Genomic DNA, 14,400 nt, shown 5'->3' with positions numbered 1-14,400 from the left:
TATTTTCGACCCGAACAACAAATCACTGTCATTGGGTTCAGAGGACCTTTTAAATGGTGTTATCATATTTTGAATCAGCATTCACTTTTTAAATGTATTTTGTCCTTGCTAATGGCAGCCCTCACTTTTAATGAGGTTATTAGTAGAAATAACCTCACGTCGCATGGCCAAAAAAAGCTTCTCCTCGTCGCTTCGTTGGTCTGAGTGGCTATGAGGCGCTTGCCGGAGCGACGCTGAAATGCCGGCCAAAAACGGGAGAGGGACCTGTGACCTCCATGCTCGTGCTTCATCCCTGCTCTCCTGGCCCACGGCGAAGCCCCTCCCGCGGGGGCGCCAATTTGTGGCGCACTAATTAAGCATAACACAAATCTATTTTCATGACAGCCTGCACACTCTCTCGCCAATTAATCATCACGGCAAGCCTGCTTTCTAACCCCCCCCCCCCCCCCATCCCCTCCCCTTCTCTCCTCCCCTTCTCTCTTCTCTCCTCCTCCAAACATGAAGCCCAAGTGTCCAGAGCTACATGTTTGTTCCTATTTAAGCTTCATGAATATTTCATCTCTCCTCGAGTAAGAAAAAACGAAACCTGATCTCTGAAAGGGCTTGTTATACCCATGCATTGGGTTTGGGCTTTTGAGCTTTTAAAGTGATTAGTCTTATTTGTGTTTTGAGGTAGGCCGTGAGCACAGTGAAATTATAGACTTTTTAGACTTATTTATTAAGAGGTACACAGCAGCATAAACACAGTTTTTAAAACGGTGAAGCCTGAAATGCATCAGACATTACAGCAATCAACATCATAACCAGAAACAAGGAATGAAGAAAGAATGAATGATAAACTAAACTCAAATAAATAGGTAAATAAAATAAATAGGTCAAAACAAAACTATTTAAGATCACGGGGAATAAAAGAGAGTTCATTTATCCCAGGACAGTACTAACGCTGAAGGCCATTTCAGCATCCGTCCCTTTCCTACAGCAGCTGATTGCACCACACTTTAGGGTCAGAGGCCAGAGTGAGAGTCAGACTAATAGTGTATGTCTCCACATTAAATAAGGAAACCCAAAAAAGATTAGCTCAACAAATGTCATGCAATAGAGAAACTGTTAATGTCTGTGAAAATCATACTCTTTTCATGTAGAGCCTGATCTGCTATTGAAATGGGTATTAGGAATTCGAATCAAAGAAAGAGACATCAAGTGAGTGTAGAACACGTCCGGGTTCAGATAGAAAGATACATGCAGACGAATGGATGAAAGAGAGGGGCTGGGTAGACTTGAGTTTTCTAAAAAATATTTTTAAGTCCTGTACCTTTGAATGTAAACTCCTGGCTGATGTATTCATGTTTTAATGAGAAAAGAAGGAACATTTTTCCTTTTTTATATTCATCCATGCATCAATCAGAGCTCTATACCTCAAAAATGGAGCTGGATCTCAAAGGCTTCTCTATCCAACACTGACACAAGGATGTTATAGCTATTGCTTGGTTTGTTAGAAGCAGAAAAAAGTATTATAAGAAATATACACGTGTGATTAAAAAGGCACCCCCAGCCGTTTATCATGTTAATTAGCAGCCGGTTTTATGTGAGGTGAATGAACAGTGTTTGAAGGAGCGTGTTGATGCGCCAACATTGATTGGAGTGAAATGGTAGAAACTTATCAAAACAGAGACACACTCTGCACTGTTAAATGTATTCACTCTCAGGCTTGAGAAAAAAAAGAAGCTTATTTTGCTCCGATTAATCATTTTGCGAGGCAGGATGTGCCTCATTTACTAAGGAGGATCTAACAGAGGATCTCTCAGCATATGCAAACTCCCCATTCTATGAGGTTCTATTAAGAAACTCAACTCAAAATGAAAGTATGTGTCTTGCATTGAAATGGGGCTGCATTGAACCAGTGAAGACGTAGCCTCCATGTCAATTCAGTGTCTTTGAGGTATAGCCACAGTGCAAAATTGTGATTGGTGTTGACAGGAAATCTTTTGGATTAGCAGGTTTTGATTTCCTTTTTTACATTGGAGCTGCTATTTGTAATAGCACTTTGCAGAAAGGAGACTAGGGAGTGTCTGACTGTGACGTGACTCAACGTGACACTGTTAACGGCCACTCTGCTCTCTGCGCTCTTCCTCAGATTGGAGGGGACTGAAGACAAGTTCCGGAACCGCGAGAGCCGTCCAGAGGACCTGCAGATCATTGCGGAGCTGAAGGACATGGTGACAGAGAGGGAGTCGCTGGTCAAGAAGCTGGTGGTGAGTGCTCTGCTCTGCTCACATGACCTCACACCTGTACTACTAGCCTTATTTATTAGCATACTTACAAGGATATATAGTGTTTTATAACATAGTATAGTGTAAGTATGGTAATGGTAGCAATAGTGCTACTAAAACCAACATTTCATCATAGTACCATAGAGAATATACTTACTACTACTGCCATAATTATACTATTACCATAATTATACTATATCATATACTATACTGTACTACACTAAGTGTGTGTGAAGGGAAGCTGTACTATATACACTTTAAGTGTGAGAGAAAGGGAGACTGAATCACAGCAGCGTGTGGTACTCTGAGCCAGAGTGCAGCTGGAGCTCGACAGCAGGAGGAGAAACATTGGTTTCACCTCAGCATGGGGTCTCCCCTGCCCAGCCAGACCAGAAGTGGCCCTCTGTTCAGCGCGGTTCAGCCAGCCGTACACTTTATTCTATTAGTCCTTGGCCTGAATGGCTTAATTTATAATGGGGGAGAGCCTCTTTGCCCTCAATGACAAGCACTGAAACATGAATAGCCAAGAAGTATGAGCAAATTTCATCTTTTAAAGTCTTTTTTTTCCATGTATGAGTGCCAAGTTGATGAATTGCTTAAGCAAATATAATTGCTGTCTCCTTCCCTCAACCCCCCCACCCCCCACCCCACACCCACTGTCGACAGGATGACAAAAAGTTCTATCAGCTGGAGTTAGTGAACCGGGAGACCAACTTCAACAAAGTGTTCAACGCCAACCCCAACGTGGGTGTTATAAACCCCCTCATCAAGGTAAGACAGTGGCCTGCCTTTGAGTCTCTCCCGCCAGGGACTGAAGGCCACCCCTTTACATACTCAGCAGGTTTAAGTTCTGTCCTTGATAGATCATCACACGCATCGACTATTAGCGAGCAGAGATAGCAGCATATTGAGGGCCGGAAAGATATATCTGAAGATATATCTGTAGTGAGACCAAGAAGAACAGGCTGTAGCCCCATCCCATTTATAGCATGCCCATTCAGGTCATCCTAACTCGACAGGCTTTGAAGTTATAAACCCCCTACCACCTCATCACAAGTCGCCTTTCGCTTTAACAACTTACTTGAACGCCACCATACACTTCTGACACAACTATGCTGTAGGCATAACACATCAGATGACAACGTGCAGTCAGGATGATCTAATAGCCATCTGCCTGAGCATCTAATGCTAGATGCTAAATGTTCTTAACACCTCCCAATCCCTGTACCCTGGGTGTGAAGGTGTCAGGTGACAGTCTCTGTCATGTCTGCGACACAGCAGTCCGTAAATGTGTGAGCAGTTTCATGCTGTTACGAGGTGTCGCTGCCCGTTTGAATGTTTTAGTCATCTGGTGGGTCATGTGCATGGCTCGTTGTGTCAGGCCTCAAACACAGGATTGAGGCGTGGTGTCACCATGTCCGCAGGATTGCACTTTCCTAAACCAAGACCACCCACTGTCCCATCCCAATGTTACCATGGCAATCCCCTGTCCAAAGTCACACAGATCACTCTGCATGGTCAATGTATTAACTGTTGATCATCCAAGTTCTATAACTTCCAATATTTGGTTCAGTGTTACATATATGTGTGGTTACTGTACATATGTAAGTTTACATGTCTGTATGTGTGTGTGTGTGTGTGTGTGTGTGTGTCTTCTATGTGCCTGTGTAGACATCCAGTTGTTCTTTGCTTTCCAAGCCATTGTATGAACATTTGTTTCTTCAGTAGCCCTCTCTTTTTTAACACATCTCCTTTTTGACTCATGTTATCATTTCGGTTAGCTGTGAAACAACTGTGGCCGCCCACTGACATGTTTGGTGCCAGCTTGACCTTTTTTTCCCAATTAACATCCACTCATCCTCATGAGAGAGCTCAGTGGTGGTAACATTAGAGGCAGACTGAGAGCCGCGCCGTAAGTCTTTCCACATAGCTCTCAACAGCCCCCGCTCTCCCAACTCCATTTTCTTTTTTCTGTGTCCTCCTCCTCCTCCTGCTGTCCCTACCTCTCGTAGCAAAAGAGAAAGAATGAGAAATCGGCAAGCCGATTCAGCAGCTCCCCGAACCTGCGGGCTATGGAGGCCGCAGGGACAGGGCCTGGTGGGGGGGGCGGAGGGGGTGGGGGCGGTGGCGGGGTGGGCCAGCCGACCCGCCTGGAGCCCATCCCCAACTCCCCCGTCCACCAGCTCGACCTGAACTCGAGCAAACTCCTGCCCCCGCCAACCCCCCCAAACGAGCCCAAGAAATTCACGAGGTGAGCTCCGCCTCGCCCCACCCACTCCACCCCATGCCAGGTGCTCCTTCATCAGCACCACCCACATACACACATACACCCACATACACACATACACACATACACAGAGGAACACACATGCATACACGTACACACACAGCACACTTTTCTTATGGGGACCTCATAATGCGAAGGCTTAATCATTGGGATTTCTGTTATTTTTTAATTTGAACTTCACTAATATAAATATATATATATTTCTTTCTTTTTGAATTTTCAGAGAGTTTTTCTAGAATCGGCACTGGCATCCCTTCTTTTCAGCTGTAAAGCAAAGTCAGTCAAACTCCTCCAGTGGTACTGAACCGAGACAACCACATCCTAGACTAAAAGACAATCAGGGCAGGGTATTATGTGGGGTTTTTTATCACTTTTTTTGTCTTGACATGAATGAAACGATGAAAAAAAGCGATCTCCGCCAAAACAGCAATTAGTGCAAATGACGGATGACTGCGGTCCTCTCGCGTCAGACAGAGGGCTTCGCTGGAGACTTCTCTCCCCTGCGATTAGCATTCCATCTGAAGAGGACGGGATGTGCTCTCTTTCTCGCTCTCTCCTCCTCTTCCATTCGCCGGGCCCTTTTGGCACCTGGTATAAGTGTCCCAAGAGGCCGAGTATCGCAGATTGATGGAGCAAGTGCTTCCTGCCAGTCTCCCTGCCGCACTTAGTCAGGATATTCAACACCCCTCCCCTCCCCCCTCAAACCCCCCCCCCCCCCCCCCCCCCCCATCTCACACAGCTCAGTTTTGTTTTGTTTTGGTTGAAAGTTTGAAAAGGAGGGATGTCTTTGCTGAAATCCTTTCTAAATGCATATGTAGAGTACAAACAGGTAGGATAGCTGTTGTATGACACAAAGTCCCATGACTGAAGTCTTTTTTAAATAAATATATATATATATTTTGGAAATGGCCTTGGAATGCAAAAAGGGAGCATGTTGTATGGCCACCAGCTGTCCGACTGGAGGTCTGGTGTCTCGTGTGTGTTTTCTGTGTCGTCCTGGATAATGTGCTCATCTGTGTCTGTGCTGGAAGTTATACAACTCATCTGTGCTGCTGGGCTTGGGCATTGGAATGGCTTCTGTTAACCCCCCCACTCATTCCCATAAACTGGACCGACTTTATAAAGCTAACCTGCACTTTTGTTCTGTTCTGTTCTTCGTATATTGAAATGCACTGTTTTGTGGAGCTTGTAGAAAGTTGAAATGATGTATATTGCTGATATATCATTTTCTCTGGTGTGCTTTGATGCCTGTACATGTGGATGTTTGCACTGTTTGCTCGACTTGCAGCATTTTTTATGCAACTTTTTATCCATCAATAAATCTCCTGACGTTTCGCTTCACCAGACGGGTTGTTGTGGAGTGTGTTGCTGAATGTGTTTTTTTTTGTCATGTTGTTCTTTGAGAGTGCAGATCTGGTTTATCAAGTAGTATTTATTTGTGGTGAAGTAGGGCATGCTGGAGCTTAAGGCATGCTGGAGCTTAATTGGTGCAACATCACCACTGAAATGAACCAATTACATTTGAAAGCTTGAAACTCAGGCTGTATAGAAATGTAAAGATACAGTAGCTCTGGGAATGCTCTGGCAGATATACCTGAATCTTATCCCACTATATAACTGCTATTGTTTGAAGCCAGGTCTGCTGGGCTGTTGTGTTGTGCCAGTGTACGTGAGGACCTGTTAACGTCCATGTTCTTCTCTTAATGCTGTGGGCTGCGGGCTGTGGGCGCACGTGTTGTGGTGTGTTTCTGCGCACGTGTACTGTATGTGTGCATGAGTGTGTATGCCGGCTACTGCTATTGTCCTTGCTACATGCTGTCATGAATGTGGATCAGTTGCAGGTGTGTTGACATGGCTGCCCTCCATTGTTATGGGACCCCCCCCCCCACCGACACACACCCCCACACACACACACACCAGACACACACACACACACACACACACACACACTGCCTCACACACACAGTCTGTCTGTCTCAACCCTTGCCAAGGTGACCTGGTTTTCTACTCGGCTGAGCAGACACACTCCAAAACACACACATACACACACACACACACACACACACACACACACACACACACACACACACACACACACACACACACACACACACACACACACACACTCACACTCAGACACACACACTCAAACACATGGACACAGACACGCAAACACACATCGGAAGACGTACACAAGCACAAAAATGCATGGACATCAGCATGTGAATACACCTGTGTATGAAGAAGCACACATATACACACATAGACACAAAGACAATTACCCAAGTACAAAGTCACACAAAAAGCAGCACACTTACATAGATGTATATGTGTTCAGATGTACGTATACACACAGTGATTCAGGCATAGACGCACACGGTCACACATACGCAATTATGTAGACAGGCAGAGAATCTAGGCTGTCATCCAGTCCTCACACACTCACACACACACACACACACACTCGTAATATACATCAGGCAGAGAGTATCACACCCAAGGCTGAGGATAAGATGTTTTCTGTTTGGTGCCAGGGCATTCAGAGAGCAAGGCACAGCTGACAGAGAGCCACGTGTTGAAAGACAAAACACACATGCATTATCACCACTCGCAACATGAGGCAGCGGCAATCGTGACAACACAGTTGGATCCAGTACCTCTGTGTGCATCTCAGTTCACAAGCAAGCATCTGTGCTAGTGCAGGCACCTTCCTGCCTGCAGTGCTATTGGGAGGCCACAGAATAGTCTTAGTGCAGACGCTTTGCTATCAGTGCACTGATAAAGTTAAAGATATGTGGCCAGGATCAGGTAGAGATAATAAAAACACAGAGACTCAAGCTCCATTGAGTGCTAAACTGAGTTGTCTGGAAATTAAAGAATTCCTTGATTGCTATGAGAATCATCTGAGAAAGAGAGAGAAAAGGAAGGACAAGAAGTTTTAAGGCTACTTATACCTGAGTAGCTGTGCTTTCTAAAGAAGTGTCAGGGGAACAGACGATGGCAGAGGCGTGAGCAGACATGATTGTCGCGACGGGTTGATGAACGGCTGAATACCTGAGCATGTCAAAACGTCAAAGCACAGCTCTGATTAGGGAATGATGATAGGCACCTCATGCTTTTCAATCCATTGAAAATGGGCAAGCATCCCCCAGCCCACGAAGGCTGTCAGAATGAAAATGCCTATAAATGGCTGCACCACCAGAGGCTTTTCTTTTTATACAAATTAGAGCCTGGCTGGTAATTGTGCCCGTCCTTTGTTTTCACTGTGTACCGGCGACTGCGCCTCAAGCTCTGACGCCTCGGCTGATAATAACACTCTCGTCATACATCACTGAAGGCAGGCTCGCTTAGACGCATACCGGCGCGGGCACAAACTAAGCCGTGTAGAAAAAACGCAGCACAGAATCCACTAGGGTGTGCATTTTTGACCTTGGCTAAATTACCACCTTTAATTTGGATTGGATGAAATCAAACACTTCATCAGCCATTTGTTCTGTTGCCCCTGAAGAGGTTTGCTCACATAATCAGAACAGGGATGCTAGACTTCATATGGGTTCTAGACTGAAATCCTCCATTAAAGAACACCTGCTCCAGATAGACTCATAATTTTGGGTGGGCAATTGGCCTAGTCTATCCAAATTTCACTCACTGATAGGGGAACAAAACCTCCTTCTCCACAGTTCAGGTTCGGGGTTCTTCACGTTTTAAAACTTTTCACACACCTTAAAAGCCCTTCACATCTAGTCCACACTTTACTCAGCCCTCTTGATGCCACACATCATTTGTCTCAGTTAGAAGCACTGACAAGCCCTCTCACACTCTCCTGCTCTTCTCTGTTCTTCAGACTGGAGGATGTGAGGCCCTTCTTAGACAGGTGGCTGCCGGTGGCTGCGAGTGGCCAGCGGACGCTCATGAACCAACACTAAGAGAGAAAAAGAGAAAGACAGAGAGGCGTCTAAATGTCTCAGTCAACCAGTAGACCAGACAGAGCAAGAGAGACCAGATATCAATGACACACCTTCAAGGGCCTATCAAGACTACATAATTTCATACCCAATAAAAGCATTATTTCAACAGTGGAGTCATTTTGTCTGAGGTTGACATTAGGCACATATACTTGGCAAGCTAACCATTCAGTATGCTCACACAACTGAGTGACTCACACACTACCTTATGTAGATGCACTAGAAATGTTGTTGTAAGGAATACTGACAATGAAAAGGCAAAGTACAAAGATTCACAGCAGGAAGCCCCACTTCTAGAGAAAGACCAAAGACCGTGTGTATTGTTGCTATGATTTAAAAGGCAAAATGATGAGGCATCAGCCTAGAGGAGCTTAGGTTGTTTATGTGTTCACGTGCACTCCACTCACAAATGCACTGACTCAAAGCTCAGCTCTCGTTCAGGAACCCAATCAGGAATGAAGGACAAAATATATGTGTTGGTATGAGTCACCCTTATACTGTTGTGTACTGTTTAACCGCTGTCCCTGTGATGCCTGTCTCTGTCTTTCTCTCTCTCCCTCCCCATCCCACTCTTTCCTTTCCACCCTTAATCTCTTTATGTTTCCCCTCTTTCCTTCATCCTTCGTTTTCACTTTCCGCCTCCGTTTCATCCTCCCTATGCCTTTCTCTTAATTCCATTTCTTGCTTTCTTTCCTTTCTTCTTTCCTCCCTTCTTTCTTTCTCTCCTCAGCCCTCCTGAGACAGAAGAGTCACCCATAGCCTCCCCAGATGCCCAGCGGCAGGAGTGGTTCGCTCAGTACTTCTCTTTCTGACTTCTGCAACTCAAGAGCATGTCAATCGAACCAAACCAAGAAGAGAAAAAAAACAAACAAACAAAAAGTGTAAACAAAAGAGAACAAACAAAAATTCAAAAGACCAAAAAAATTAACAGAAAAATAATTATTATTTAATGATACATCACAACATTCATTTTTATTATTATTATTATTAATAATTTATTTTAATTTAGTTTTGTTTTCTTCACTGTGAATGAGGTTATTGTTTGTACAGTGACTATAGATATGTTTGACTTTTTGTTTTATGCTATTTCTAAAGAGTTGTCCATTTGCTGCTGAATTGTAATTTGTTCAGATGAAGTATATTGTTCTCTCTCTGTCTCTGTACCTTATTTTAGAATGGCACCATAATGAGCGTTTGTTACAGATACATTACCAATTTTGGTAGGAATTCAAATAAAACTGTTTCTATGGTTGTCTCAACACAGATATAATGATGTCTCACCAATTTTAAAAATAAAATACATATTTTATATTTATATTATAATGGTGTATGCTCAGAAATAAATAATAATTGTGACATTTAACCATGGTGTGTCTGCCTGGGTATGTTAGATGGGTTTACATGGTGTGTGTCCTCATGACTTAAAGACATAAAAAGTGTGGGGTTTGTTCTTAGCAACTGACACTTGCAAATAATAGGACCTTGTACTGTAGAATTACAGTTATTGTCATAAAGGCTGGGTACAAATAGCTATAACCACATTTCTGTCATGGGTAAGTAGACAAAGGTGAAATATCCTTAAATGCAAAATAAGTGTAATAATGAGATATTTCTACAAAAAAAATGAATGCCATAAGTGTTGCCTTGTGTTTGTGTGACCATAAAGGACATGGTTATATCATATCAATGTTATTTTTAATTTAAATATTATGTTTTGTGGCTAGATGGCCTAGGCTTTTAACATGCTGGCTGTGAGCCAAGCCAAGCCACACAAATGACACAAACCCTATGAGAGGTAACGTAGACCCACTTGAAATCATTCTTACTTTGAGCTGAGTTTCCTCAGACTGAGCATGTTCTTCTTGAATCTCAAACACAAGGCCAGACTAACCCTGCCACTCCCAAAGAGACCTCTGCAGAGTTGTTGTCGCTTTGTAGCCCTTGATGGACTTCTAAACCATTTCTGCCTGGGAGAGTAACATGGAAATTTGAATAATCACACTCACAAAACTCTGTCGGTAACAGTGTGAAATGCTCCCATTTTGCCCTACATACTTTTGTTGTCTGCCTTTGAGAGGAACCTGTGATCTTCAATGCTGTTAAAAGAGTAAACTTAGTTTTTGGCTACATGGGAGTAAACCAAAGCTGGGTAATTATGTGTTTGTGATTTTAATTTGGGTGATGTGTTTGTGTATCCCAATGCTAAATGAATAGCCTCCAAGTGTGTGTGTGTATACCATTGCTAAATAAATAGGCTCCAAGTGTGTGTGGGTGTGTGTATCCCAATGCTAAATTAATAGGCAATAAGTGTCAAGGCCACAAATCTGGATTCAGAGCCTCGGGGAGACTGTACATCAGAAAAATAATTATACACAAATATGTTTATGACTGTGTTTGTGTGTATATATATATATACAGCATATATACACAATCTTGTGATGGATACATTTAAATGTTTTGAAATAACTGTTTTGAAATAATACATTGACGTAAAAATGCCCAGTGATTCCTAGCACACCATTTTCCCATGTGAACGCAGTGGTACGATTTGAAATTTCCCACATCAAAAGGAGTATGGTCTCTCCTGTGTGAGTGTGCTGGTGTCGTTTGAGATGTCCCCCTACAATGAAACTCTTCCCACTCAGGGAGATTAAGTATTGCCTCTTTCCCTTGTGAGCATAATGATGTAGCCTGAGCTGAGACCATAATAGGAAGCTTTTGCCTCATAAAGAACACGAGTATTTTTTTTTTTATTTCTCTGTCTCTGCATGAGATGGAGGGGAATGGTGGGAACCCCAAGGATAAGGGAGGTTATCCTTTTCCTGTTTGAAAATAAGAAGACACAGACACGTAATGAGCTGCTGTATAAAACATAATGCTGTACAAACCACATAATGCAGACACACACACAACTTGGGCATACACACAAATGCATTTGACCATGCAGTATGTCCATCTGCTCGCTTTCACAACATGACATCGCAAACAATAGGAGCTTTTCTACTGCAGGAACTCATGGGCCGTTTTAGGGGGGTCAGCACCTTTCAGCGGTTTTCCAGTGTAGGAACCACGGAGGTAATTACAGTTCCAGTGAAAATTAAAACATCGACTTTATAGCAAAATGTAATTGTTCAAGTTCAAGTATTTATTTGTCATATACACAGAAAAACAGAGTCAGACTGGGCATTGAAATTCTTGGGACAAGACACCGCACAACAACCTACCATAGCATAACATAAAGTACTCTGAACATAAATTCCACATATAACAAACATATAATAAATCTACAAAATAAATATACAATACCATCTGCTAAACATATAATACACATATAGTAACCTAAACTAACCTAATATATTAACCTAAAGACAAATCGAATGTGCCTGGTATCAGGTAGTGCAATATTACTGTAGTGCAAACAATGGAAAACTGTAACATGTAAAGTGAAAGGTGCAAGACTGTATCACTGTCCATTTAAAAGCCTGATGGCCCTTGGAAAGAAACTGCTCTCCAATCTACGGGTGCGAGATAGAATACTTCGGTAACGCCTACCAGATGGCAAAGGGGAAAAAAGTTTATAGGATGGATGGTAGCAGTCTTTAAGGATCCTGCCAGCTTTCCTGATGCATCGTGTATGGAAGATGTCCTGCAGGGCTGGGAGCTCCCTGCCTATGATAAACTCCGCAGACCTGACCACACTGCATATAGGCCTTACGGTCCTTGGCTGTGCAGCTCCCGTACCACACTGTGATGCAACCAGTCAGGATGCTCTCTATAGTACACCTGTAAAAGTTAGTGTGGATGACTGATTCAATACCAAACTTCTTCAGTCTCCTGAGAAAGAAAAGGCGTTTCCGGGCCGCTTTCACCACCTTGTTCGAGTGAACAGACCAGGTGAGATCACTGCTGATGTTCACCCCAAGGAACCTGAAGCAACTGACCTTTTCGACTACAGATCTATTGATGTATAGGGGCGCATGCTCTTCCTCCTGCCGTCTCCTATAATCCACAATCATCTCTTTAGTTTTACTGATGTTAAGAGAGAGGTTATTAACCTGACACCATGTTGTCAGGGTATCAACCTCTCTGTAGGCTGCCTCATCATTGTCAGTGATGAGGCCCACAATGGTTGTGTCGTCAGCAAACTTCACGATGAGATTTGAACTGTGCGTAGCCGCACAGTCATGCGTGAACAAGGAGAACAGGAGAGGGCTGAGCACACAGCCCTGGGGGTGCATGTGTTGGTGATTACTGTGGATGAGGTGCGGTCACCTCAACGTTGAGGTAATCCTGACGTTATCTAGAAAATCTCTGGTTTATCGCTCTAATGTTGGTGCTGTATTGTCGTGCCTGGAATTGATGCTAGCAAGCCTTTTATCGGTGCCAAATGTGCTATTCTTGGTGTTTTTGCCTTTTCAGTAGTTAGATTCCTAGTTTTCAACCAAAACTCCTGACTGCTGCTTTATAGCACAGAACAGATATTAAAAAAAAATATTCCAAAAGTCTGTGGGCTCCCTGGATATCAAACCCGTAATCTTGGTGTTTTAAGCACCTTGTTCTATGAGCTGACCTTGGTGCCAGCGGACAGATAAAGCATCAGCATTTTGTCAGGTAAAACGTCTCTTTCATTCAGATCATGCTTGTTTCACTGTCTCCCCTCCTACAGCCAACATACATCTGAAGCTGACTGTAGTGTGGTGGTATAACAAGGGACTAATTGAGGTTTGTACAGTTCTGAGGGACCGGAGGTGCAAATAAACTTTTTAGCCACAGTAGTATATGTACACATTTTACCAGCTACTACCACCTTTATAATTTGATAATGTTAACTAAATAGATGTATTTCATTCTTAAATATGTTAGTTGTGGATATCACAGATGACATACATTAATTCCACAAGGTCTACCACATTTACTTATGAGGACATAATTGACCTATGATTGAGAAGACATAGGTAGGCCTACAGTGCGGGGGTGTGTCACCTAGGACATCCTTAACAGAGGAAAGGAGATAATACCGTCCAACAATTCACTGCCACAACACAATTTAAAGACCTTTGTCAATTAAATCCATTACAGTGTACGTGCAGTCAGATTCTCTTAGCAATTTCTCTTTTCCTTTGTCCTTATGAATTCTCCTTCACATCTTTCCTTGACCTCATGACATTCTCCATCGAGGTCAAGGAAATGTGTTTAGGATAGGACATATACGAAAATGTTTTTACTATCAGACCACAGACTAGTTGTAACCAGCAAGCTGTTTGTACCGGCCCTTTACAACACAAATCGTCACACGTTGGACAACATTTTTAACCCATATTCATTGTGTTAAGTCTGGCCCAACGTTGTGCACGCTGCGCAGCGCCAGATTCATTGGACTGCGCCCATTCTGAAGCCAGAGGAAAGCAGATTTCCTGGAATGTACCATCTTGACAAAAATTGAGGGTTACATCCATTGTAAGAAAGCAAATGGGCTTGACAGCAAAGAATAATCAGGAACACAACAACAACGAACATTATTTCTATGTATACACCACCACGACAATACGAGAATAATACGGTTATAGTTAATATATTGTGAATCCACTGTTGTGATAATGATAAGGTACTCCTATTCAGTACCGTATGGTAAGATCTACCGCCAAATCCGAAAAATGGCAGAGGTAACTCCTCGGTTGTGTACGACGACTTAGATCTTTATAAACAGTCGAATCCAGATATAATGGAACGGCTTATTTAGAGTAAGTATACTTTGTATATATTTAGTGCATGCAAAAGCAACTCCTTATGTCAAAGTGGTCAAACTACAAACTTAGGCAGTTGTCTTCCATAATTTCAGTCAACGTTATTCAGTATAACGTTAACTTATTTTTGTTTA

At 43.0% G+C, this 14,400-nt stretch overlaps 1 protein-coding gene across 1 annotated transcript in view; it reads left to right on the top strand.

Annotated features, from left to right (window-relative positions):
- The window catches only part of fam184ab (family with sequence similarity 184 member Ab), a 125,001-nt gene extending 115,244 nt beyond the window's left edge, over positions 1–9,757 (top strand). The window contains exons 17-19 of the mRNA XM_080860421.1: positions 2,135–2,252; positions 2,937–3,041; positions 9,253–9,757. Of these exons, the coding sequence (XP_080716547.1) occupies positions 2,135–2,252; positions 2,937–3,041; positions 9,253–9,261 (232 nt within the window). The 3' untranslated portion in view covers positions 9,262–9,757. The remainder of the gene's footprint in view (positions 1–2,134; positions 2,253–2,936; positions 3,042–9,252) is intronic.
- Positions 9,758–14,400: the final 4,643 nt, after the last annotated feature.

Source organism: Sprattus sprattus (assembly GCF_963457725.1).
Source record: "Sprattus sprattus genome assembly, chromosome: 2".
Classification (NCBI taxonomy): Eukaryota; Metazoa; Chordata; class Actinopteri; order Clupeiformes; family Clupeidae; genus Sprattus; species Sprattus sprattus.
This window is presented reverse-complemented; position numbering and strand designations above follow the sequence as displayed.